Source organism: Eptesicus fuscus, chromosome 8 (genome assembly GCF_027574615.1).
Source record: "Eptesicus fuscus isolate TK198812 chromosome 8, DD_ASM_mEF_20220401, whole genome shotgun sequence".
Taxonomy (NCBI): domain Eukaryota; kingdom Metazoa; phylum Chordata; class Mammalia; order Chiroptera; family Vespertilionidae; genus Eptesicus; species Eptesicus fuscus.
Window position 1 is genome coordinate 73,863,609 of NC_072480.1, and position 27,005 is coordinate 73,890,613.

General features: G+C 45.4%; 1 protein-coding gene across 1 annotated transcript; it reads right to left on the reverse strand.

The window, feature by feature from the left end:
- Positions 1-11,603: 11,603 nt before the first annotated feature.
- Positions 11,604-25,929, reverse strand: LOC114232394 (sperm acrosome-associated protein 7-like). The gene is made up of 6 exons (XM_028148961.2): positions 25,802-25,929; positions 24,700-24,759; positions 21,670-21,771; positions 20,464-20,553; positions 14,700-14,780; positions 11,604-11,977 (listed from the first exon to the last, which is right to left on the reverse strand). The coding sequence occupies exons 1-6, from the start codon at positions 25,887-25,889 to the stop codon at positions 11,892-11,894; spliced, it is 507 nt and encodes a 168-aa protein (XP_028004762.2). The 5' UTR covers positions 25,890-25,929; the 3' UTR covers positions 11,604-11,891.
- Positions 25,930-27,005: the final 1,076 nt, after the last annotated feature.

Below are 27,005 nucleotides of genomic sequence, written 5' to 3' on the forward strand. Positions count from 1 at the left end.
CTCTGTCTCCATCTCTCTCTTCATCTGTCTCTGTCTTTGTCTCCATCTCTCCCACTCTCACACTGTCTCTATCTCTGTCCCTTTCCCTCTCTCTCCACCTCTTCCTCTCCGTCTCTCCTTATCTCAGTCTGTCTTTCTGTCTCTTCCTCTCTGACTCCATCCCTCCCTCACTGTCTCTGTTCCTCCCTCTGTGCCTCTGTCCCTCTCTATCTCTCAGGCTCTGTCTTCTCTGTCTCTGTCTCCCTCTCCATTATCACTGTATCCCTTGCACGAGGACAGTGCCCCATCCATATTAAGCCCTCAGTACAAATTTGTTGACTGACATGAAGTTGCAGGCTGAAACACAGATCAGTTGTCCATTACAGAAAGGGGATTTGGTTGTAAAGAACATGAAGATTCTGGAATCTTACTGATTGTCCTGTGTCTTACTTATATCTTGTTTAAAAAGTGATTAGCACTATAATGGGGGCGGGGGGCGGGGAGAGACTCAATTTTTTCCCTTCCTATGTCGGCAAAACCCCAGTTCTTCCCTGCTGCATGTTTCTTCCCTGTGTGTCTCCTTTACCTTCACAAAGAACACTTCTGGTCACCAAATGTGTGGAGATTTGGAATAAGAGATGTTGCTAGGGTCTTATCACTTTGGAAATGACAAGGGTTTTAGGAGCTCTGCCAGAAACTGGGGACAGAGGCCAATATATGTATTTCTTATAATTTCACAAGCACAAATGCTCTTAAAACCAAAAGGACCTAGGCTCCACTCAATACTTGTATTCTATATGTATAAAAGCCTAAGCGACCGTTCGACCAGTCACTATGATGCACACTGACTACCAGGGGGCAGACGCTCAACGCAGGAATTGCCCCCTGGTAGTCAGTGTGCTCCCACAGCGGAAGTGCAGATAGCCAGATGCCGGGCTCACAGCTATCGAGAGCAGCTACTGTGGCGTGAGCCTCTCCCACGGACACTCCCCTGTGCACCCCTCCCCCATCCGGACCAGATCGGACCGGCATCAGGACTGACTGGGCGCAAGCTCGCAGCCGCTTCTCGGTCATGGGTATTGCCCTAGGATGGGCGTGTGGAAACCACAGTTGAGTGGCAGGTGCAGTGGGGGCCGGGATGAGCCGCAGTGGTGTGGCACCCGGCCCAGGCCCAGGCGTGGGCTCCTCCCCGGCCACCTGCCGCTTCACACACTACTACATCCCTCGGGGGATGTTGGACTGCTGGTTTCCGCCAGATCCCCACAGGCCACGCCGAGGGACCCACCAGTGGCCTCTAGTAGTAGAAAACTTGAGGATGGAGGGTGGAAAGGTGTGAAGCATAAAGAGGAAACAGCAGGCTGGTCTGGTACCTGCCATCCTGAAGACAGGCAGCCAGGGTTGGGGCTGCTCCTGAGGAGGGTCCTGCTGAGGATCACCACGTGTGGTCTCCTGAGCCCTTGACCTTTAACTTGGCAACCAAGAAGTCCTTTCAAATGTTTCAGCTTATTCCTTAATTTCCAATGCTATTACCAGAGAGAAGAGTCCCTCGTGAGTCATCACTATTATTAAAGTGTGCTCAGCGGTCCGTCTAGGCAGAGTTCGTGACCTTCCTCCACAGAGCTGGCCAGGAAATCCCCACATTGCCATCCTGAGGCCAACTTCCCTCCACACAGAGCCAAGGGCCTCAAGCAGAGGCAGCTAACCATGCTCGTTGGACCAGACCCAGGGACCTGGAGCGATTGAAATCGATCACGTGTTCCTCACCCTTCCTGAAATTCCCACTGTGGAATTCATTCCGTAAGTACATTCCAGAAACGAGCATTTAGCCTGACAGGAATCTCTGTTACCAAGGATTAACACAATCTCAAACATCTGATGAAACAAGAGGAACTAAGTTGTCAAAACTACTCTTGAGTGGATGCAGGAGAACTGAGATCATGTGAGCCAGGAACACAGAGGCTACGAAGGGATGAGGTTGGAGCTCACTCGGGTTCCAAGATGGTCTCTGCATGGAAGACAAACACATGAACACTTGTCTTTTTATCCAACCCCACTAGACCCCTGCACCCCTGGTCCTTTCAAACATGGGAGTGATCTTTGTAGAGGATTGTGGAGCATGAGGGGAAGCAGCCAAAGTGGGGGGATGGAGACACGGTGCCCTCCCGCAGTGGTGGCCCAGGGCACGGAGCCAGTTACTTTCACCTCTCATTATGCCAACCTCTCCCCCTTTCTCCATTTCTCAGGGCTGGGTGAGTACTAGGAAGGAAGATTAACGGGTCTCCTTGGCTAGAGGGAACATCTCTCAGCCTCTCTAGCTTAGTCTCCTCATTCACTAAAGGAAGACAAAAATTACCCAATTCCTGCTAAGTGGCCCTTGTCAGGGTCACATGAGACTGTGGGTGTGTAAAGGATTTTAAGATTGTGAAGATGCAGGTTATCAAGTGTTCTGCAAAGCACCTTTGTTATTTACTCTGCCACCAAGCAGCTTATAAAAATTTCAGTTACCAGCTTTTCCTGGTATGAGGTCTTGCTGTTAGGTGTTTTCTCTCTCTTGAAGGCTAAATTTCAGTGGTCAAGGCCTTTAAGGAACTTGTTGCCAGAAAGAAGCACCACTCAGAGTAGGTGCCAGCTGCTGTGAGTGTCCCCAGGACCCTGTCCTGTTTCTAGGACCAATGGCCCCGCCTGGGCACTGATGTCCACAGGGCTGCTGGTGGCAGCATGCTGACCTGTGGCCGGGAGGCACTGCCCTCCCCTGGTCTCTTCATCCCACATCTGCGGTGACCCCTGGTAATTCCACATCAGAGACTGTCACGTTTGTTGTATATATTTTCATACACACACAAATATAAGTATAGTTATACATTAATCTACCCACGATTTTTTCAGGTAAAATGGCATCATATTACATACTCTCTGCAGCAGAGCCATTACTTACTAAAGTTTAGGCAGCTTTCCATGATGGTAATGGAAATAGCTACTGTTCTTCCTAATAGCTATGTATGCCAGTATGTGTCTGTAGCATAAATTATTTACACATTCTTTATAGATGAATGCATTATTTTGCAATTATAAGCAATGATACAATGAATATACTTATATATAATTCTTGGCATACTTGATCAATTTTCTAAGGTAGAATCTCTAGGTTAATTTTATGCATTTTTATTAAATATATTTTTTATTGATTTCAGAGAGGAAGGGAGAGGGAGAGAGAGAGATAAACATCAATGATGAGAAATAATCATTGATTGGCTGCCTCCTGCACACCACACACTGGGGGTTGAGCCCGACCCTGGGCATGTGTCTTGTCGGGGAAATGAACTGTGACCTCCTGGTTCATATGTCAATGCTCAACCACTGAGCCACTCCAGCCATGTATGCATATTTTAATGGCTTTTTATACATTTCCAAGTTGCCACTCAGAAAATTGGGGCTAATTTATATTCCCATCAACAATGTTTGAGGGTTCTGTTTCTACACACCCTGGTAAAATACTGGGCATTAGTCATATTTTTCAATTTAGGAAATCTGATATGCAAAAATGATTCATTTAACAAGTATTTATCAAGCACCTGCCACATGTCCTTTTAAACCTGCACTTGTAAAATTATTAATGAGACTGCTATTGAGCATCTTTCTCTATGTGTTTTATGTTTCCATATAAACATCCTTGAGATGTCAACTGGTAGGCTTTGCTTATGTGTAAATGTTAATTTATAAGAGCCATTCATGTTTAAAATATCAACTCTGTTATGCCACAAAGAGTGGTTTTAACTATTTTAATGGATCCTTTTACTTTGCCAAGATTCTCTATTTTATGCAGTCAAGTCTGGCCTCATATTTTTCTTTATAGTTTCTGTCCTTGGAGTCAGGCTAAGAAAAGTACACTAAAATTATAAAAATATTTCTGTGCCAGTTATCAATCTATTGGATTTTAGCTTCAGCTTTGGTATTCACTCCACCATAATGGACCAGATGTTCTAAGCATTTCTCCTTGGCATTAGGCACAGTGTTGAACTTCAAAAGTAGGGGATGGTGGAAGAACATGGCAGAAGGATGGCACCTTCTTCTCCTGGTCCAGGAATGCTGTGTTTTTGTGCCTTCTGTGTTCTCTTTTTTTGTGCCTTCTGTGAGGTCTGATGGTGATGCAGACTAGAAACCAACTCTGATTGCAATTTTTCTACCACCCAATGGTGTGTAGGAAGACCTTTTCCGTGGAGCCTAGACACTGGTCTCAGGGGCAGGACCCCTTCCAAGTTTGTCCTCCCTGTGCACTCTCCCTCAGCCCTGGGGTAATCTTCAGTGTCCTCTCTCCATCCTTACCATTCCATTCCTATCACACTTGATCATCTATGTATATAAAAGCCTAAGCGATTGGTTGACCGGTCGATAAGTAGCTATGATGGGCACTGACCACCAGGGGGCAGATGCTTAATTCAGGAGCTTCCCCTGGTGGTCAATGCGCTCCCACAGCGGGAGCACCACTCAGCTGACAGAGGGGCACCAGACGCAGGGCTGGCGAGCACAGCTGCAGCGGCAGGAGCCTCTCCCGCAGACACTCCCTCTGCACGCCCTGAGCAGTGGCGCACTACTTCGTGCTGTGCAGGATCAACAAGGACAGTGGCCTGGAGCCCCATGAGCTGGTGGGTAAGGCCGGGCTGCGGTGGCATGGAGGTCACTGATCCCCGCAGGCCAGGCTGAGGGACCCCACCGGTGCAAGAATTCGTGCACCAGGGCCTCTAGTTCTTTATATTAAAGTTCTCTTGTTTAAATTACTGACTGGACCCAGACTGGTACAATTCCCTTATATTTACTTTCAGCCATTGTAATGTTTGTATTCTTGATATTTAAATATTTAACTCATATTAGTTTGTATTCCTGTGTATGTTAAAGCTCTAACAATGTTTTCCCAGTAGTTCACCCATTGTCCCTAAATCTCCCATATAGATCTGAAATGACTCTTTGTCATAGATAGAACATCATGAATATCAGAATTTCTGGACACCTTATTCCATTCCAGTGACATTCTGTCTACTCCTGTGCCACACTGTTTTATAACCTGGAGCTTTATAACACACTTTAAAATACAGTTTGCCAGAAGGAAATCTCAACAATCACCAGTAACTCCCTTTCCCCAAAATATTAGGTTATCTATATCCATAATAAAATTTAAAAATAACAATAGACAAAAGTAACCTCTTAGAAAATGAAAAATTCTAACTTGTTTTAGAAGCAGAAAGGAAATAACTGAAATTACCTAGCAGTTAGGATTATCACCAAGAACATGCTGTATAAAAACCCGTGAGGTGGTGTATATCTTTCCAAACAAACTATGCCCCTTGTACTCAGAAGCCACCACACAAAAAAGTCATGATTACATATTTTAATTTGAAAAATTAAGATGCAGATGCAGCTTCAAACCATGAAATCCACTAAGTCTGATTTGGAATGAGAGGAGCATCTGCCTCTGTTCTGCAAAGAACAGGGACAGGGGCAGAGACCATACCCCTGGAATTCCACATCAGACCCCAAACCCTCTTCACCTCCAGTCTTGTACTTCATCCTCTCCTCCTTTACTAATCATTCAGAAGATGGAATGCCTTCGTCTCCTTGCCAAGACTAGCCAGTCCCCTGGCTAGAACTCTTGATCTGGGCCTCATACCCAAGGAGCCCCTGTCCAAGGACACAGCTGGGGGCTGAAACCCAGCTCCCACTGCTTGTCACATCACGCACCAGGCGAAGGGCAGCCACGAGGGGCAGGGGTTCTTTTTTCAAATTTGTCACATCCAGCTTAGAGCCCCAAAAGGAAAAAGGATGGAGAATGTAGAAAAAAAGAGCATAAGAATTAACTATCTTATTGCCTTTGCATTGACTATACGGTAGTAAAAGTACTGATGTATTTTAGATTCTAGTAAGTCAGAGAGGCATAGCTAAGTTAAGCATCAAAAGACTATTAAAATAATGTATACTAGATATAAGACTTTTCTCAAGTATTTATTTTGAAAATATTTTCTCCAAGTCCATAACGTTTCTTTTCATCACCCTAACAGGGTACATCATAGCCCAAAAGTGTTTGAATTAGTACAAAAAAAATTGATGATGTACAACTTATCCTTTTTGCTTTTGATGTCATGTTTAATAACTATTCACATACTTTTAGGTTTTGAAATTTTTCTTCTGTGTTTTCTTTTGAAAGATTTATAGTTTTCTATTTTCTAGTTAAATCTATGATTCATTTAGAAATATATGAGATTTAGGTCAAGCTTCAATTTTTTTTTTTTGTATATGGATGTCCAATTGTTCCAGCACCATTCATTGAAAAAGCTATCTTTCCTTCACTGAATTACTTTTGCATATTTGTAAAAAATATTTATATGAGTCTATATCTGGGTTGTCTATTCTGTTCCATTTCTGCATGTGTCTATCCCTGCACAAATGCCAAATTGTCTTGAGATTATTCACATACCATACAATTCAAATATTTAAAGTGTGCAATTCAAAGTCTTTTAGTATATGTAGAGTTGTGCAACCATCACCACAATCAATTTTAGAACATTTTAATTACCCCAAAAAGAAATGCCATGTGGCATAGCTGCTATTCCTCAACGTCCCAATACCTCCTACCCTAGGCAATCATTAATCAACTAGATTTGCCTATTGTAGACATACTAGAGGCCCGATACACAAAATTCATGCATGGATAGGGGTAGGGTCCCTAGGCCTAGCTGGCAATCAGGGCCGATCTCTGGGACGACTGGCAGGGAGATTTGGGGTGGGGGTGGGGAGCCCTGCTGGCACCCGCCTTGGCCAACCTGGTGCTGCCCATTCCCCGGCCCCTCTGGTCACCTCCCTCTGCTGGGCGACTGGCCGGAGATTGGGGGGCCCCCTCCCACCTTGGCTGGCCTGGGGCCTACGGGCTGGAGGCAGCTCCTGTGTTGAGCACCTGCCCCCTGATGGTCAGTGTGTGTCATAGCGACTGGTCATTCCTCTGTTCAGTCAAGTTGCATATTAGGCTTTTATTATATAGGATTATATAAATGGATTCATATAATATGGGGTCTTTTGAGTCTGGCTTCTTTCACTTGCATAGTATTTTTGTTTGTTTGTTTTTTAAATATATTTTATTGATTTTTACAGAGAGGAAGAGAGAGGGATAGAGAGTTAGAAACATCGATGATAGACATCGATCAGCTGCCTCTTGCACAACCCCTACTGGGGATGTGCCCGCAACTAAGGTACATGCCCCTGACCGGAATCAAACCTGGGACCCTTGAGTCCTCAGGCCGACGCTCTATCCACTGAGCCAAACCGGTTTCGGCCACTTGCATAGTATTTTCAAGGTTCATCCATGTTGTAGTGGGTGTCAGTGCTTTATTCCTATATATTGCTGAATAATGTTCCATTGTATGGATAGACCACACTTGTCTGTGAATCCATCAGTTGATGGACATTTGGGTTGTTTCCACTTTTTGGTTATTATAAAGAATTCCACTATTAACATAAATGTACAAATTTTTGTGTGGGTATATGCTTTTATTTCTCTTGATTATAAACCTAGGAGTGGAATTTCTGAGTTATATGGTAACTATGTTTTAGTGTTTTCCAAAGCAGCTGCCCCATTTCACATTCCACATGCAGTGTGCAAGGGTTCCAATTTTTCCACATTCTCCCCAACACTTTTTTTCCCCCCAACACTTGTTACTACCTATTATTCATCTTTTTTATTGCCACCATCCTAGTGGGTGTGAAGTAATATCTTATTTTGATTTGCATTTCTCTCATGGCTAATGATGTTGAGCATCTTTCCATGTGCTAATTGGTTATTGGTATATCTTCTTTGGCAAACCATCTATTCAGATCACTTGCCCATTTTGTTGTTATTTGTTATTGAGTTGTAATAAAAGTTTTAATATTCTAGATACAAGTGCCTTATCAGATATATGACTACAAATATTTCTTCCATTTTGTATATTCTTTTTTCACTTTCTTCATGGTGTAAATGTAGATACATTTTTAAATTGTGGCTAAAAACACAACACTGAATTTATCATCTTATCATTTTTAAATGTACATTTCAGTCGTATATTTACATTATTGTACAACAGATCCCTAGAGAGTAGAAGTTCAACTATCTTCCAAGGACCCAACACATTCATTCAGCTGTTTTGGATGCTGTCAGTTAGACTGAAGACATTTTTATGTGGCCAAAATATTGGAGCATTACACTTTTGGGTTTTGAAAATTGCTGTGACGAGAGGTGTTACAAGGTTCAGAGACAGAACAAGGGAAAGTAAAGTTCAAATATCTGTTCAACCCTAGTCAGTTTTCTCAGTGGTTAGACCATTGGCCTGGGGACCGAAGGGTCTCAGGTTAAAGTCACAGTCAAGGGCATGTACCTTGATTGCAGACTTGATCCCCGGCCCTGGGGTTGGGGCACGTGTGGGAGGCAACCAATCCATGTGTCTCTCTCACATAGATGTTCCTCTCTGTCTCTCCCCTTCACTCTCTCTATAAGTAAATGGAAAAAAAATATATCCTTGGGTGAGGATTAAAAAGAAATATCTGTTCAGCCGAAACCGGTTTGGCTCAGTGGATAGAGCGTCAGCCTGCGGACTCAAGGGTCCCAGGTTCGATTCCGGTCAAGGGCATGTACCTTGGTTGCGGGCACATCCCCAGTAGGGGGTGTGCAGGAGGCAGCTGATCGATGTTTCTCTCTCATCAATGTTTCTAACTCTCTATCCCTCTCTCTTCCTCTCTGTAAAAAATCAATAAAATATATTAAAAAAAAAAGAAATATCTGTTCAATTTACAGCAAGATAATGAAAGGAATTTTTAAATATCTGCCTTATCTAAGGGTAGTACTGCTGTGTAAATTGATTACGTCAGTATATCCTGATTGGCCAACAGTGATGGTCATGATTTTAAAATATTTAGTAGAAGACCATGACCCCTGAGTTAGAAGGACTGCTAAAGTATTGGGTTCACCACAGACTATGTAATGGTGTGACAATGAGAAAGATCACTTAATATCTCTGAGTGAAGACAAAGTGGAGGTGGCACCTCCCTCCCAGCACTATGGTGAAGGTTCAACAGTGTTATGTACATGAAAACAATTTACAGATCACAAAGCAAAAATGTTTGAGAAGTGTTCTGTGCTGAATTGTGTACCCTCAAAATTCATATGTTGAAACCTAACCACCACCTGCCCAACACCGCCCCCCCCCCCGCCGCCCCCCGCCCTGTATATCAGTATGTGACTGTGTTTGGAGATAGGGTCTTAAATAGGTGACTGAGTTAAAATGAGGCCATTTTGGTGGGTCCTAATCCATTCTGACTGGTTTCCTCATAAGAAGAGATTTGGACACACAGAAACACCAGGGATGCATGCACAGAGGAAAGACCATGTGAGGCAGGGAGAAGATGGCCATCTGCAAGCCAGGAAAAAAGGCTCAGTAGAAACCAACCCTGCCCTTGATCTTAGATTCCAGAACTCTGAGACAACAAATTTTTGTTGTTTAAGCCTCGCAATGAGTGGTACATTGCTAAGGCAATTTGAGCAAACTAATACATAGTTGAGTAAGACAAAAATAGAAAATAACACTGAAATATTCCTTTATTGATAAAGGGACTACAGAATGGTGTCATAGAAATGGGATAGGGTTGGAAATCAGAATTTTATTCTTCTTGCTCCTCCACTGACTTATTTTGTAACTAGTGAGTTGTATGTCCTCTCTTTTGCCTGTTTCCTAGAATCCTAGGGTTGGATGAAAGGCCTCAAAAGGCTATTCCGGCACAAACATTCTCTGACTCAAGCCCCCAGTCCTATATTTTACAGGTGATTCACTGACATCTGGGAAAGACAGGATAAGGTTTTTCTATCTTTGAGAAAAGCATAAAGCCAGCAATTAAAAAAAAAAAAGGTATAGTTTAATTCAATCTCCAATTGCCTTTTAAAATGATATTTAGAAAGAATACCAAACCATTGCTAAACAACACAAAGGAAATAGAAGTTCTCTATTTAGCATTGTTTCTAAGACAAGATTCATGAACTTCCCCAAACCTGCCTTTCGGGAGAAATAGGGCAACCCCACATTTAAATCTGAATAACACTTTTCAGCCTGGCCACCTCAAGAAGTAGGGCATGTCTGCAACCACAATCAGCTTGGGTATGAAAACTTGGAAGAAACTTTGCTCAAGGAAATGTTCTTGTCATCCCCTAAAAAAATGCTGGTGGGTCAAATCCTTCGCAGCTAAAATACTGATGTAAAAGCTTCACTACTACACAAGGAATTTTCAATGCCTTGAAAATTACCTGAAATTACATCATTTCCTAGGGATTGGAAAACATTTTTTTTTTTTTCCTGTAGTGATCTTGGTTTCAGTCAGGGATAATATTCAAAATATTTAACAACCCTCAAGGTTGAACACTGGCTATAAATAGCCTGGTCACACTGAGGGGCAATGTCAGCCCTGGCTTTCCATCCAAGTCAGTTGCATGCACTCCCTGGAATGCTGTTTTATCTCCACATTGCAGACACCCGTTGTATATATTCTGAGCCTTCATGGGGCAAGGACATTTACTCCATGAGTGCATGCATGCTTTCTATGGTATGTGCATGCCTTTGCAGGTGCTGCAGCAGGAGGGAAGCACGGGAGGGCTGACAATCAGGCCTTCATAGCCTCTGGCTCTCCATGTACAGAATTACTTACAGGATATAATGGTTAATTTTATGTGTCAACTTGACCACTGGATGCCCAGATATTTGGTCAAACATTTTTCTAGGTGTTTCTATGAGGTTGTTTCTGGATGAGATCAACATTGTAATGAGTAGACTGAGAAAAGCAGATTGCCCTCCCTAATGTGGGTGGACCTCACCTGATCAGTTGAAGGCCTCAATAGAACAAAAGGCTGACCTTCCTCCTTGCAGATGACCCTTCATTTGGGGTCATTAGTCTTTTCCTGATTCCAGATTCAAACTGGAACATCGGCTCTTCCTGGAAGTACACCAATGGCTTTCCTGAGTCTCCAGTTTGCTGACTGCAGATCTTGGGACTTGTCAGGCTCCATAATTGTGTGAGACAATTCTTTTTTTTTTTTTTATGTTAATCTTCACCTGAGGATATTTTTCCTTGATTTTTTTTTCTTTTCTTCTTCTTCTTTTTTTTTTTTTTTTAGAGAGAGTGGAAGAGAGAGGGAAAGACAGAGAGAATCACATCGATTGGTTGCATCTTGCACAAGCCATGACCAGGGCCTGGGCCAGGGAGGAGCCTGCAACCAAGGTATGTGCCCTTGACCGGAATCGAACCCAGGACCCTTTGGTCCACAGGCCGACACTCTATCCACTGAGCCAAACCGGCTAGGGCACGTGAGCCAATTCTTTACAATACATTTCTATTTGTATACATCCTGTTAGTTCTGTTTCTTTGAAGAACCCTGACTATACAGGTTATGTTTCTTTAAAACTCATTCTGTTAGATAATAGCAAGCTTTGAACACTCTTATTATTCAGGCTCAATCAGATTCTTTCTTTTTCTTTTTAAGAAAATAAAAACACATTATCTTTAACTCAATATTCTTTTAAAATATTTTTATTGATTTTTATACAGAGAGGAAGGGAGAGGGAGAGAGAGGCATTGATGTGAGAGCACAACATTGATCGGCTACCTCCTGCACATCCCCCACTGGAGATTGAGTCCGAAACACGGGCATGTGTCCATACTGGGAATCGAACCAGCAACCAACTGAGCCACGTCAGCCAGGGCCCTTTAACTTAATATTTCAATATGTTCATTTTATTTGGCACTCCTTGAATAAAATGATTCTTCTTTATTCTGTATAATTAATAATTCTATTTTATTTTTATTCCACAGGGTGGGAGTGAATGGTCAGTCCCTCAGGCAGTCTTGGTTTCTCAGTTTAGGCTTTCTTTCACCCTGTGGTGCTTGGATCCCTTGAACAAACTTTTATGGTTCTTTCTTCTTTGCTTGAGAGTATTTACTGTTTGAAAAGAGGAGATTTTCTTTAAAAATTCTAGGTGTTCCTATGAGCCTGCACTTCAGACCATCCCATGTTTCACTCATATTAATGAATACTGACGGGGCTGCAAGACTGAAGAGTGTGGGGCTAGGAGCAACTTTAGATTTACTCCTTTGTTGTCCCTGAACCACAAGCAAGCACTTTCCTCTGGTCACTTCAGGTGTGGCATTCCCCCCCCCCGCCCCTCCCCCCCCCCCACCACCAAGGTCCAGATGGGCGGGGTATGTGTGCAGGCACCATGCTAAGCTCTCAGCAAATGTTATTTAACCCCTTCTGCCCCTATGAGGCAGGTGCTCTGACTACCCTGCTTTGAAGATGAAGAAGCTGAAGCTTAGGAGGTGCTTGCTGTTGCTTGCCTAAGGTTACCCCAATGTCATGCAACTCATTCCGGCCTAGGTAGAGATTTGAAGCCAGGTCAGTCCAAATCTTGCCCTCTGAGCTACTACCCAGCTCCCATCAGCACTGAGTCAGATCCTCTGGTTTCTACATGTAGATGAGACGCTCAGTGAGTGGCAGTCTCTTCTTCAGTTTCCCCAGAGTTGCTGGGTGACTGGAAGGAGATGTAAGAAGAGAGCGTCTTGGGTGGGGAATGAGACCGTTATGGGGCATTCCAGGTTTAAGGTGCAGACATCATTCTGGAGATGCTCAGAGGATGTTAAATATGCAAGACAGAAACCCCAAAGCAGTCAGGGCTCACATGGGCATTATTGGCATGGAGGTAAAAGTGGAAGTGTGGGTTCAGGTGAGGTTGGCAGTGAGTGAGGTATAGGAAACAGAACTGGCAGGTTCTTGAGGGAGCATGAAGCCAAATAGAGGAAGGAGAGTAGGACAGAGCAGAGAGAGGAGAATCTGGCAGGCCAGGCTGCAATCTACTTGCCCCCCCCCCCCCCCCCGAGCCTGTTTGGTTTTACATCTCATTTCCAGTGCATTCTGCCTCAGAACCCAATGGGGGCATTCTCACAGCTTTGGTGGGCTTCTCCCCACAGAGGCAGTTTGCTGTGAAACCATTCTTGTGATGTTATTTTGGGGAGGTCAAGGACTTTTGGTCCTTCCTGTCCAAGCATTGCTGGGGACCCAAGCCCTGTATACCCCACTGCCATTCAAGGAACTTCCATTTCCTGCCCCCCAAATATGTAGGACCTGGGTGACTTACAGGAGTGTCTTTAAGTGGAGAGGCCCCTGTCTTTAGACATTTGGGTTATAGGAGAGTTTATTGTTCTGATGTCAGAGCACTCAAATCCCAGGGAACTGGGAATTTGGCAAGTCTCCCCTGAAATCTACATAAAAGCAACAGAAATTGGCTGGATGACAGTACAGTTGGTAAATTTGCAGCAGGTCGAGCCACCACTAATCTCCCTTTCAACCTCTGATTGTGTTGGACTGGTCCTGATGGGGGATGGGGTGCAGACCGTGGGGCCTGAGATTTCGTGGCCACAGGACTGGCTCTGGCCCTGCAAAGTCTGAGGTGGGGAGAGTCCTACTTCAGAGCCGCTCCTGGGCTGTGCCTGATGACCACTTGTACAACTGAGAGGTGTCTGGGAAGGTGCCCGAGATCCTATCCTCGTTGGCATTTAAATGACAAGATGGTGGGCTTGTCGCATCAAGGATGATCAGGGGCTTGGAGGAGCAGCCCATAGGAAGAGTCAGGACCGAAAATTTCCTAACAGGCTGGAACTAAGAGACACATCTGACCCTCCTTCAGAAAGTGAGCTCCACGAGGACAGGGGTGTCTGTGTCTATGGTGATGAATCCTGAGAACTTAGAATAGTTCCTGGTGCACGGTAGGTGCTCAATAAACATTAAAGGTTGAATTAAGAAGCCCAAGTTTAAATGTTTGGCCCTGCACTTGGACCTACAAAAAGCCAACTTCATGTGGCTTAGCAATAGCACATTTGCCAAATCCTTAGAAGTTTTCATTAACATTAGCTTGAAATTAGTGGTGGGATGTGTTTCCAGAACCAATGCAGTCTTAGAGTGTGTGGACAGATGCATGGGATGTACAATGCTGGAGATATTGAACCATCAACGTGACTACAAAGTATAACTCAGAGAGGCTGGGAGGACAGTAGGAGGGTTAGCCTGGAGAAGAGACTCAGAGGTATTCTGGAAAGTTCTGGGGAGAAGTCTGGAGCCAGGGGCAGAAGCCACAGGGGAAATGCATGGGCCAACTTCAGCAATTGAAGTCGTATTTGAAAAGGCAGTGGGAAAGGGTGGGAGGTAAGGGACCCCACTGATGTGAGACTCAGCCCCACGTGGGAGGCCACCTTCATTGAGAGGCAGGTGTGACAGATGGTTTGGGGACCTTCCTGGGCCTGGTCATAAGGGGCAGGCAACCACACAATGTGGCCGCAGGCATCACAGTTATTCCTGGGAGAGTGAAGGGGCCCCTCAATAAGTTTGGCTGAGAAGGGAGAGTGGAAGCCCATCCATGGCCCATGACTCCTCAAATTTAGAGTTGAATGAGCCAGGTGTCCCTGCATTGATAACCACCAGGAAACTACTGTGGGGCTCACAGCTGGTCTACCCAGGACTGAGTCACCTGCTTTTTCAGAGAGCTGTTCACAAGCACACATGTCCCTTGAGTAGACACTTTACTTCTTTTCATACCAGAAAAAAAAAAAGAGAGAGAGAGAGAGAAGGCCCACATTTACCTATCACCAAGATGGCCCCAGGTTCCATTTACCTAAAGCTCTTTGAAGACTGTCAATAATATTTCCCAGGCTTCTTAGGCTTTTAATCTGATAAAATATTTCTTTCTCCTCTTCTGTGGGAAAAATTAAGCACAATGATAAAAATTTGACAATTATGGTTTAATTCCAAACTCACATTTTTCCTTTTAACTGGGCCATCTGGCTTTCAACCCCAAGTTCTTAGCTTCTCCCTTGCACTGTCTCCCAAGTTCCTGTGACCCACCATAAGCCTTTAATTCTCCCCATCAGTTCAGAAAGGTGCTGGAAGCATCAGCTAGATTTCCTTTGTCAATACATATTCCGATATTCATCAGCAAGTACACAACAGGCTATCTGTGTGCCTCTTTTTCCTTTATCTTCCATTCCCATATCATGAAATATCCATTAGGGTATGACAAGAATCACTAAGAAGCCAAATATAAAAGAACTAGAGGCCCTGTGCATGAAAATCGTGCACGGGTAGGGTCCCTAGGCCTCGCTGGCCATCAGGGCCAATCTGTGGGGCAACTGGTGGGGTGATCAGGGGGCCCCTGCTGGCACCCGCCTTGGCCAGCCTGGTGCCGCTCGCTCACTGGCCCAGCCCCCCACCCCTACCATTGCCACCAGTCACCTCCCTCTGCAGGGTGACCAGCAGGGCAATTGGGGGTTGTGGGGGGGGGGCCTGCTGGCACCTGCCTTGGCTGGCCTGGGGCCTGTGGGCTGGAAGCAGCTCCTGCATTGAGCATCTGCCCCCTGGTGGTTAGTGCACATCATAGCGACCCATCGTTCAGCTATTCGGTCGATTTGCATATTAGGCTTTTATTATATAGGATATGCTAAAAAAATCAAATATCAGGAAAAGGAGATATTCCACTGTAAGTTCCATTGTGCTTCTTACTAGTGTGAGAGAATAAGTCTAGCCCAGGAAATAGAGTCAGTGAGTTGCCAAGAGGTTTCCCTGCTCAGCAAACTAAAAATAGTAAGGAACTTTTCAAACTGATACGTTAAATCTGTGAGAAATCTATAGCTAACATCATACTTAATGACAAGACTAAACTGTTTTCTGCTGAGGTCTGGAAGAAGCCAAGAATGCTCATTTTCACCACTTCTACTTAAACCTTCCTGGAGGTTCTGGCAGTGCAATAAAACACAAAAAATAAACAAAAGGTATAAATGTCAGAAAGACAAATGTCCTTATTTGTAAATGTGATTGTTTACATAAAAAAATATTGGGGGACCTATAAAACAACTTCTATAATATTAGTATAGAGTCCTGGGCCCAATACAATACCTCGTCTTTTTTTTTTTTTTGAGGTAGTGCGTTTTAATTCTCTAACTTCTCCAATAGCAGCAGATCTCTGCCTGAGTCCTGACAGTGTGAGAATTTGCCACTCCTTTCTCTAAGGTAGAAGGTTTTATTTCTTCCCTTTCCCAGAATAAACAGAGAGAAGTTAGAGCTCTTCCATATAGTAGAATTCTAACTAATCTATGTAGAAGGAATGATAGAAATAGAAAAATCACTTTTGGGCAGCTACTACAGTCATAATTTTTAAAGGTAAATTAGCAATGGCAGCTAAATTAATAGGTGAAAATATGATGAGGAATAGGACAGTTTTATGGTCTGAAAGTACCTCCCAACAAGTACTAATTATTTACAAAGGAAAAATATATTAATTAACTTGATTATGGAGAAACCTCGTAGACACAACCTTGAATAAATGAACAAGGTAATAAGACATGTCAAGCACATCTTCATGTACTGTATAAAGAAAAGCATAATATCACTTCTTTAACATTCTTGCTGAAAATATATAACCAGAATCTAATCATTCAGACAATCTCAAATGGAAAGATATTCTACAAAGTAACTAGGCAGTGCTCTTCAAGGTCACGAGAGATAAAGACACACCAGGGAACTCCCAGATTGGAGGAGACTAAAGTGACATGACAGTTAAATGCAAAGTAGAATCCTGGATGGATCCTAGAGCCAAAAAAAAAAAAGCATTAGTAAGATAATCGGCAAAATTTAATCAGGTCTCCAGGCCATTTGACAGTGTTGCATCGCGTTAATGTCCTGGTTTTAGGAATTGTACTCAGTCCTGTAAGACGTTAACACCGGGGAATACCAGGTAAAGGGAACACAGGAAACGCTTTGGATGCTTTCACAGAGTTTTTGGTAAGTCTAAAATTATGTCAGAGTAGGAACTGTTTTAAATGCTCTCATTGTTTTTGTTTTACCTATCCTTTTGTTTTCCTGTTACCTATTTCCCAGACATGCCAACACATGCAATCCCATGCTGTACACTTGGGATTATGCATGGGTGAGTGCAAACACACACACACACACACACACACACACACACACACACACACACCAGCAGCAGCAGCAGCAGCAGCAACCCACTTCCGTTAATAGGTAGCCAGAGACAATCTGCCTCGCTACAACAACATTTTGCAAATAAATGCCTTTATGCAGATGGACCAGTGTAATCTTTGCTGAGGATGTAATTAATTCTCCATCCTGCTCAGCAATTGCGTTCCTGTTCCCTCGGCAGCGTGGAGGCATTACAACAGGGAGTGAGACAGCGACAGGCCTGCCTTGGTTTCCCTTCCCAGAAAGCGAAGGAGAAGTTCTTCCCTGGGTCTGGGAGACTTCATCTGCATCCTTGTGGCGCTATCCATTCATTCCCTGGCTCACTGTCACGTCAGACTTCCTGGCCATAGGCCACCTCACCCATTCAGGCTTCTGTTGTGACCAAACAAAAATGCTAAGGCTTTTGTCTCCTCTAGCAAAACTCCAACTACCTCTCCACACCGTGGCGATCAGTCCTGCCTGGGTGCCAGTGCCCAATGTACCTAGAGCCTGCTATGTAACACAGGGAATCCCTTAACCTAAGGGTGCCTCAGTTTCTCCATCTGAAAAACAGGAGTAGGACTAGAAGAATTTTATTCTCTAGCTGAAGCTGTTATGTCAGCATAGGAGTCCTTCGCTAGCTGAATTATACTCAAATAGTCGAAATCAGTGGTCGGCAAACTCATTAGTCAACAGAGCCAAATATCAACAGTACAACGATTGAAATTTCTTTTGAGAGCCAAATTTTTTCAACTTAAAACTTCTTCTAACGCCACTTCTTCCGAATAGACTCGCCCAGGCCGTGGTATTTTGTGGAAGAGCCACACTCAAGGGACCAAAGAGTCGCATGTGGCTTGCGAGCTGCAGTTTGCTGACCATGGGTCTAAATGATTAAGATGAAAACATACACACACACACACACACACACACACACACACACACACACACACACACACACAGAGCCATAGCACCATGTTTTAGAGCTGCAGTCAATCTGATCTGCCCCCACCAATGCAGCTCTCCGGCCGTTCACACCCTTCTTCATGTCCTTCAGTCTAAGGATGAGGGGCAGAACATTGCTTAAGAGACGGGTCTGCCTGGGTGTAAGAGTCGCCAGTGCTGCCTGCGTGTTTTTAATTCATGATCTGCACATTGAAGGTGGGATGGCGCTGGTATCTGCACACTATGTGCACAGTCTAAGAAAGCCCCAATGCTGTGGATGTAAGTCCTTTAAAGAGCACATGCCACAAGCCTTTCCAGAGTCCTCTTTGCCTTTTCATCCAAGCAGATAGGGACAGGGTGGTAAGCTGAAGAGCCCGGCTTGCTGGCCCTGGCCCTAACATTCTTTTAGAAACAATAATAACAATGAGCCTGACACCCAGCATTGCAAAAGGCAGACAAGGGCACGTCTCAGAACTACATGTGCATTTGAAGCATTGCTGGTTGACCATGTCACTTCCTAGAACCCTGGGCTTTCTGTGGGGAGGGGACAGAGGCGGAGGAAAATGATGCAGTGGGAGGCTGGGGTCTGGCCTCATTTCATTTGTTATACATTCCTATCTCACGTGCTGAATCTCAGGGACCTGCATGACTTGGCTCTGGGCTCACCAATGGTCTGGGCTTGTGCCGGTCAGCAGCCCCTAACTCTTAGGCTTTTTGTCAAGAAGCTGGTGGGTCCAAAGCAGGATCAGTGGGCCACCATCCCCTCTGCTCCTGGGGCAACCACCCAAACAGCAGCTGCTCCCGAGGTGGGTTCTTTGCATCCCAAGAACTGGTGGGTGGCCCAGAAGGCTCCGCTCACAGAGCTGCTGCTGGGACGAATGACCCAAAAGCAATGGCATTCTGGGTTTTCCCTTTATTCATATCAGTTCATTAAGACAGAGTGGAGCAGGTATTGTACGCTATGGTGACCTGAGAACACTGCTCTCTGCTCCCCTGCTCCTCCCTCTTCTGGGGAACTCCGACACCACCTCCTTCCTGGCCCCGGACTATAGGTTAGCTTCTGTTTGGCCCCAAATCCCCTAGTAGGCTGGCCCTTGCCCATCCCTCCCAAAACTCTTAACCTCTATTTTCTCTCAGTCCCTGAAGTGGCTGGTCTTGGCTTGGTGGTTAGGAGCAAAAACAATTCAATTAAACAGATTCCTTTTCAGCAGAGTGTGGCATTTGCCTTGGGGCCCAGATAAATCTAGTGGCAGCTCAGAGGGCCATTCAGGGAGGAAGGGCCTTGTGGAGGCCCCCAGACCAGTCTCAGGACTGAGCAGAGGATCAGGGGTGACAAACACAGTCGTGCTGGGCAGTCCTGCACACACGACAGATTTGGACATTTCATGGTCCCTGTGAAGATCTTGGCGGACTGGTTTGCCCTGTTCAGTCTTTTCTCCTTCATCTCTTACCCCTGGTTCAGACTCTTCCCACTTGCCTCTCATTCTCAGCCTGTCTCAGAATTTTCAGTCCGTCCTTACTTCCACCTGCTTCTTCAGGGAATGTAATGAGTACAATGCAGAGAGACTGTGTTCTTGAGACTAGTTCATGGGCGGTCGATTCAGTAGAGACCCACCTTGTCACCTCTCCTATTGTGGGCCCACTGCCATAAAGATGTCCAGCCCTATTTAATTTATAATCATCCGGCAATTTGCAGACGTCCATGAGTGGGACAAATCCAGAGGTGTTCGAAATATTAATTTCAACTAGGATCTTATTCTTGTTCAGTCCTTGCAAACACTAGAGGCTGGCTCCCTCGAGAAGGCTATTTGGAGGAATGGGCTGAAATGCAGATTCCTGGGCCTACCAGTGGAGTCACTTGGTGGGGCCTGGAGGTATGTATTTGAGTCAGCTCTCCTTTCTGCGCCTGCTGTACCATCAGGCTTGGGAGCTGCAACCTGGACCCCCTCTAGGTCCACTGTGGGGTCTCAGAGGGGTGTCCTAAGAGCTGCATAGGTGTCCTTTCTTGTTTAGTCGTTAGGGTAAAGACAAGATCTGTCACCCATGGGATGCTGGCTCCTTAGTCCTGGAGCCTTGACACACTGCTTTTCATTTCAGCAAACTTTGTCTTCCTCACTCCTGGGGGCATCCTGGGGGACACTCTGGGCCCACCCCAGGGGAGGAGCAGTGACTTAACTGAAACTTTGGGAGGGGATGGGCAGTGTGACAGCGCCTTCCTTGCCCTCTGGCATCCACCTGCCTGCAGAGACGACATTCCTGCCAGCTCCTCTAGGCCCTAGTTTTCCAGGGTCAGACCCATGAGCAGGGGTGGGGGCTGGCTGTCCCTCAGCCCTGAAAGAGACGAGAAATCTGTCTGACCTGGTGAAGCAGCCATGACCTCCATCCTTCACACTCTACATCCTCTAGCAAGGTGCTGTCTGGCCCCCTCTGTGCTCCCCACCAGCCTCTGAACTCAGGCAAGGGAATTACCAGGTTGCACTTACCATTAAGGAAAAGTCTGTCTTCATCCCCAGAAGAGAATGTCTTTTCATGATGCTTATCAGTATCAGTCTGATCATTGGTTTTAATATGGGCTTTTTTGATGAAGAGCATGGGGGGGAGGGGAAATGGAGAAAAGCATAAATATATACTTTCATGAACATTTTGGTCCAAAATTTATTTTAAAACATTAGGGTGGAATGCTAATCGAGTTTCCATTGGAAATGTGTGTTGGAAAGTTAATGTGTAACCAGAGAGTCAGGCATCATCTGAGTGCCTTGAACCCAGCAGTGTGGGTCTGGGCAGATGTTAGGTGAGCTAGTGCAAGGACTTAGAATTTCTATCTGGATGCAAACTTTCAAGAAAATGCTGGACTTCCCTGCTGCTTTATGCATTTTCACGCGCTGCATGTAGATTTCTGGTGCCCGGCTTTCTCCTTAGCAGATGTCAACCAAATATTCTGTCTTGGTCCTCAGTGTGCTTCTTTATTATTTATGTTCATTTTGAACAACATGAAGCTGGGTTTTTTTTTTTTTTTTTGAAAAAGCATGTTCTTTGCTTTTATTCTCTACCAGCCGTGTGGCCTTAGGTGTGTCTTTTTTCAGACTTTAGTTTGATCCCGTCAAATGGGGTCATGGTCACTGCCCTGCTCTCTAAGAAGCTTAGGTGAGCATCACACATGCTGGCTTATGGAAAGTTCCTATTTTCCTGTGCCCCCTGTTCCTGCAATGGTGGAGCCCCATTTTCATCCCAAGCCCAAGACCTTGCTTGCCCATGCACCCCAGAGATCACTCCAAAATTAAGTGAACTTGTTTCTGCTGCTCTAGGTTTTTATAGACATGGTTTGGGACAACCACTTCTTTCACATCTCTATTTGCTTTTGCTCCAGAAATAGCTGGCCTTAAGAATGCTAAAATGATGGGATTGTGCTTTATTTGCATTGATTTTTTTTTTTTAGCGAGTGGAAGGGGGATATATATATATATATATATATATAGAGAGAGAGAGAGAGAGAGAGAGAGAGAGAGAGACAAATCAATTGGTTGCCTCCTGCAGGAGCTCTGACCAGGGCTGGGGAATCAAACCCGAGACCCTTAGGTCCAAGGACTTATGCTCTAACCACTGAGAAAAACGGTCCAGAATGGGATTGTGCATTTAATACCATACACTGCTAGGAATACATGCAATTAAGAGTTTAAAAAAATGTATACTTGCTTTTTTCTTTGTACTCTTCATTGGCTTTTTTTGTGGTCTTTGTGTTTCAAACAATATTGATTTATCTGGATCCAGAAACTCTTGGACTACAATTTCATCTTGGGAAAAGCACACAAGAATATGTTAAAGCCAGTGATGCAGAACCCACTCCTTTTTGCTCTACACAGCAGTTCTGCGAAATCTGCGACTGGAAACAGGAAATCAGTGACTTCATGGATAGGGCAGTTGACTTTCTATAGTAGTTTTTTTTCCTTTTTATACTCACCTGAGGGTATGTTTATTGATTACTAGAGAATTGGTGCACGAAATTTGTGCACATGTGGGGGGGGGGGGTGTCCCTCAGCCCAGCCTGCACCCTCTCCAATGTGGGACCACTCAAGGGATGTCCGACTGCCTGGTGGGATTGGGCCTAATCAGGCAGTCGGACATCCCTCTCACAATCCAGGACTGCTGGCTCTCAACCACTTGCCTGCCTGATTGCCCCTAACCGCTTCTGCCTGCCACCCTGATCACCCCCTAACCACTCCCCTGCCAGCCCGATTGCTCCCAACGACCCTCCCCTGCTGGCCTGATCGCCCACAACTGCCCTCCCCTGCCAGCCATCTTGTGGCAGCCATCTTGTGTCCACATGGGGGTGGCCATCTTGTGTGTTGGAGTGATGGTCAATTTGCATATTATTTATTTTTTGGATTATTTTAGAGAGAAACATTGATGTGAGAGAGAAACATTGATCAGTTGCCTCCTATACACACCCCAACCAGGGATTGACCCACAACCTAGGTATGTGACCTGACTGGGAATCAAACATGCAAACTTTTGGTGTATGGGACAATGCTCCAAACAACTGAGCTACCCAGCCAGGGCAAAAGTAGGCTTTCCTTTTCTTTTTTAAAAATAATTCTTTATTTTTGAAAGTATTACATTACATATGTCCCCTTCCCCCCCACCATTGACCCCCCCCAGCCCGTGCCCCCCTCCCCTTGCCCCTCATCCCAGGCCCTCACTGCCCCATTGTCTGTGTCCATGGGCCATGCATATATGCACACAAGATCCTTGGTTGATTACCTCCCGCCCACCCAGGAGTTGGCTTTCTAAGAAACTTGTCTGAGGTGGAAGAGCCTCCCTAACTAATAGACCTGAGACCATTCAGATCCCCTGAGTAATAAATATTGACCCCCAAAGATATGAGGCTGGAGGCGTGGCCTCGAGCATTGTTCTAATTTTCCTTCCTGCCCCTGCTGCCATTCTGTGCCCACCCTGAGCCTTTTCCCAAGCTGTCCCTGTGTTTGCACAAATGTCTTTTCTAATTGCTACTTAATGTGACCTGTTCTTCCCTTTATATCCTTCTGACCTCTCCCCAGGAAGACTATAACTTAGTCTAGGCAGGGCTTTATGTTGGACAGACTTGACCCACATTCTGGTTCTGCTCTCATGGGAATGTGATCTGGACAAGTTCCTCTCTGACTTTTGGTTTGTCTTCTGTAAAATAGAGTCTATATTATATTGGGCTTTTATGAGGTTAAAATAAAGCAGTATATATAAGCACTAAGATATAGTCTGGGACAATGGCAGCTGTGAGTCCCCCTATATCGGCAACACAATGGTCACCCTGACCATCTTCTCATCTCTGCAACACAATGGGCACCCTTAAACAGCCCCTCCCCCATTTCTGCAACACAGTGGTCATGCTGACCAGCACCCTTCATCTGTGTAATACAATGGTTACGCTGACCAGTACCCCAAAACTGCAACACAATAGACTCCCTGACCAGCCAGTCCACATGCTGGCAACCAACCTGCCTTGGTTTGCCCTGATTTTCCTGGTTTAGCATGAATGTCCCACATCTTGGGAACTCCACAGCCTCATGCAAAGCAGACACTGGTCACCCCAGTTCCCACTCATGTGGAATACACGAATAAAGGGGATGAAGAACCTAATATCACTGGAAGCAATGGTGTCACAAGCATACATGGGGTAACACTCTTCCATGGTTCTGTCACATTCCCACTCAACAGCCACGTTCTCCTTCCTCCACCACAGAACCTGAACCTGGCTGGGGCGGTGTATGCACCCCAGTGGGGTACTTTGAGAACCCCGCAGAGGGGGTGGGCTATGGGACATGCAAAGATAAGCAGGGGTCTATGGGCTCTGTGAAGAATCTAGCTTTTCCTGATAGAAGGGAAATGGTGTCTGGACTGTATGTACCCCTGAGTTTTCCTGCCCTGGAAGTGGCCATGATGTCTGGAGCTGTGGACTCCATGTGTGACCATGGGACACAAGCTCCAGGAATGGCCAGGGTGACCACAGGGATACAGCCTCATGTCACTGAGCTGCTGATGACACAGGATCACAACCCCTGCATGGCTGAGCCACTGCCACTCAGATTCTGCTCATGAAGCCAGTCGCATTCTTAGCTGGTGCAGCTGCTCTGGCAATACCTGCTTCCACCTTGACAAGACCTTGGCCACTCTCTGGGCCAGCTATTACACAGAAGAACCAATTTTAAGTTCCTAAAAAATCATGGTATCTAGTTAGATTCTGGATCATGGAGAAGAGTAGATGTTGATGGGACCCACAAGCATTTATTGAGCACCTACTGTGGACCAGAAATTGCCCAGGTGCTGAAGGGTCAAGGATGAGCCAGCTCTGATCCGTGGCCTCTGTCTTGAGCAGGCCAGCTGTGTGTGAAGGGCGGGATTCTACAGATGTGACCACACACACAGTGCTTCAGCTGTAAGAGAGAACTCGGGCAGGTAGGGGCAGGCAGGGGACAGGAGCATGGCTGACTAGAGCAAAGCAGTGGGAGTTCCTGGAATCCGTCTGCTCCACGCAGGAAGCAGGGGGCGGTCTCCTGGAGACACTAAAGGCCATGAGCTGTGGGGCCATGGGAATGTGATTTTAGCCTCAAACCAAATCACATCCACCTTATGCAATTTGCACCAGGTTTTCTGGAAAACACCCACTGACAAATCCCCCAAGCCCATCCAAACACAAACCAGATGTTTGATAAGAAGAGGCTCCTTACCAAATATTCCATGTATATCATCCTGAGGTTTTGATTTCCATAACTTTTCAGAAGCTGGACCTAGTGAAGAAATACAACCCTACTAGTTTAACCATGCTCATGGAATCTGCACTGACCTCTAAGTAGAGTTTCTTTTGCAGAGCCCTGCTTGGAGCTCCTGTGTCTGGGTTCTCACCGGGAAACTGGTGGGCAATACGTAAGGGGTCAGGATAAAAGAGCCAGAGCCAAAGGCCTATGGGTGCTGCTTGGGTGTGATTAGAACCAACAACCTGCAAAAGGGCATTCGGAGACCACAGGGGAGAGATTTTAAATGGGCTGGGTATTAGCCAATATTCAATTGTTTGCAGGATTTTTGTAATCCTTGTCAGTGTTTAATGACATTGTAGATATATGTAAATAAAAAGGCCCTTATCTTAGCAAGAAAACATTTTCATAAAATGATAAGACATCTTGCACAGTGCTAAAATACTCCCAGGAACAACAAACGTGTGTATATGTGTATAGAAAAAAACAAGATGGCAAAGCATATATAATTGAAACCAGGTGATGGGGGTTATTTACACTATTCCTCTACTTTTGGGTAAATTAGAACATTCCCATAATAGAAAATTAAAATACAGCCTCCTCCCCTCCCCCGGCATGGCTCAGTGGTTGAATCTTCGACCTACGAACCAGGAAATCCCCATTCGATTCCGGTCAGGACACATACCCGGGTAATGGGCTCAATCCCCAGTGTGGGGTGTGCAGGAAGGCAGCCGATCAATGATTCTCTCTCATCATTGATGTTTCTCTTTCTCTTTCTCCCTCTCCTTTCCTCTCTGAAATCACACACATACACACACACACACACACACACACACACACACACACACGCAAATTCCCATAATAAAAAATTAGCATACATAATGTATGCTACTCTCCCATGGAATTTCCAGATTTCAAAAAGGGCTTCAACTTACTCCGTTCCCCCTGGAATACGTGGTAAATTTGGGAAGATGGGGAAGAAGGGACCTGTGGCAGAAAGCCACCACCTGCCTGATTCAGGCCCCAGGGAGGAAGGAGCATGTTTTCGACCTGCCACAACCACCCACTGCGACTGTACCTGAAAATATGTTCATCGGCTGGACCTCAGCTTCTTGCCAGCAGCACAGCAGCAGGACAAAGAGGGTCGCTCCTCTATTCGTTGCCATGTTCCCTCAGCTGAAGGAGGAAGACTTCCTTCTGACGGCCCCTCAGCTCCCCTCACCTTGGTTGCCAGGATACTGTGGAATGCTTGGGGACTTGTGACATCACAGTAGGAAGTGAGCCAGGTCCTGCCCTGTGGGTGGGAGACAGTTAGGATCAGGGACTGGGAAGGAGTGTGGGGCCTGACTGGGCCTTCATAGGAGATGAAGATCTGAAGAAACAGTTGGACCAAAGTATTTTAACGCTAGGTTTGATGAAGAGTGGACAGTCGTGGAGGACTCTGAAAGGTCAAAGGGTATGAGGTAAGCGTTAGTCAATTCAGGGAAACTCAGCAAAGCTCGTTTGTTAGGATTCTCCTTGGTGTCCCTTGTCTTGGGAGAGTCAAGCCAAGCTCTCAGGACACAAAACAGGATGGAAGGAGAATCCCATCATCGTTTTTATTAGTGACTCACAGAAAAGTTTATCCAAATGGATGCCCGTCTGGTGAGAACCGTAACCTCGCTGGTCGGGAAGGCTGCCTCGAACAGCGGCTTATAGGACCTAAGCCCATGTTGTTACCTATCATTCTCCTTTTTACGACAAATGACACCAAGGACAGAGACAAAGGAAAACAATGGCTACCCCTGGGAGGGAAAAATCAATAACAAGAGTACTTACACTCAAATTTGTAAGAATCAGGTCAAATAAAATACTATTAAAAAATACTTTTATTGATTTTAGGGAGAGAGAGATAGAAACATCCATGATGAGACAGAATCATTGATTGGCCTGGGCATGTGCCTTAACCAGGAATCAAACCGCAATCTCCTGGTTCGTAGGTCAATGCTCAACCACTGAGCCATGCCCTGTTGGGCCAAAGGACTAATTATTACAATGTGTTCTCTGAATCCAGATTTGGAAAGGAAAAGATAAGCAGTGGCTCTTAGCACTCCCACTTGACCAGACTCTGATCTGAAGTCCAGGAGGCTGACTTGGTAAGTATTTCTATCCTCACAGCTTTTTCAGGTGTGCCGGGACCTCAAGTACAGCCTCCGGAGTGAGTGGCAGATTACTCCCCCCAGCTCATCCTTGTTGCCAAAACCGTCAAGGAGGAAAAGCTTTTCGTCTACCCTCTTGGGTTC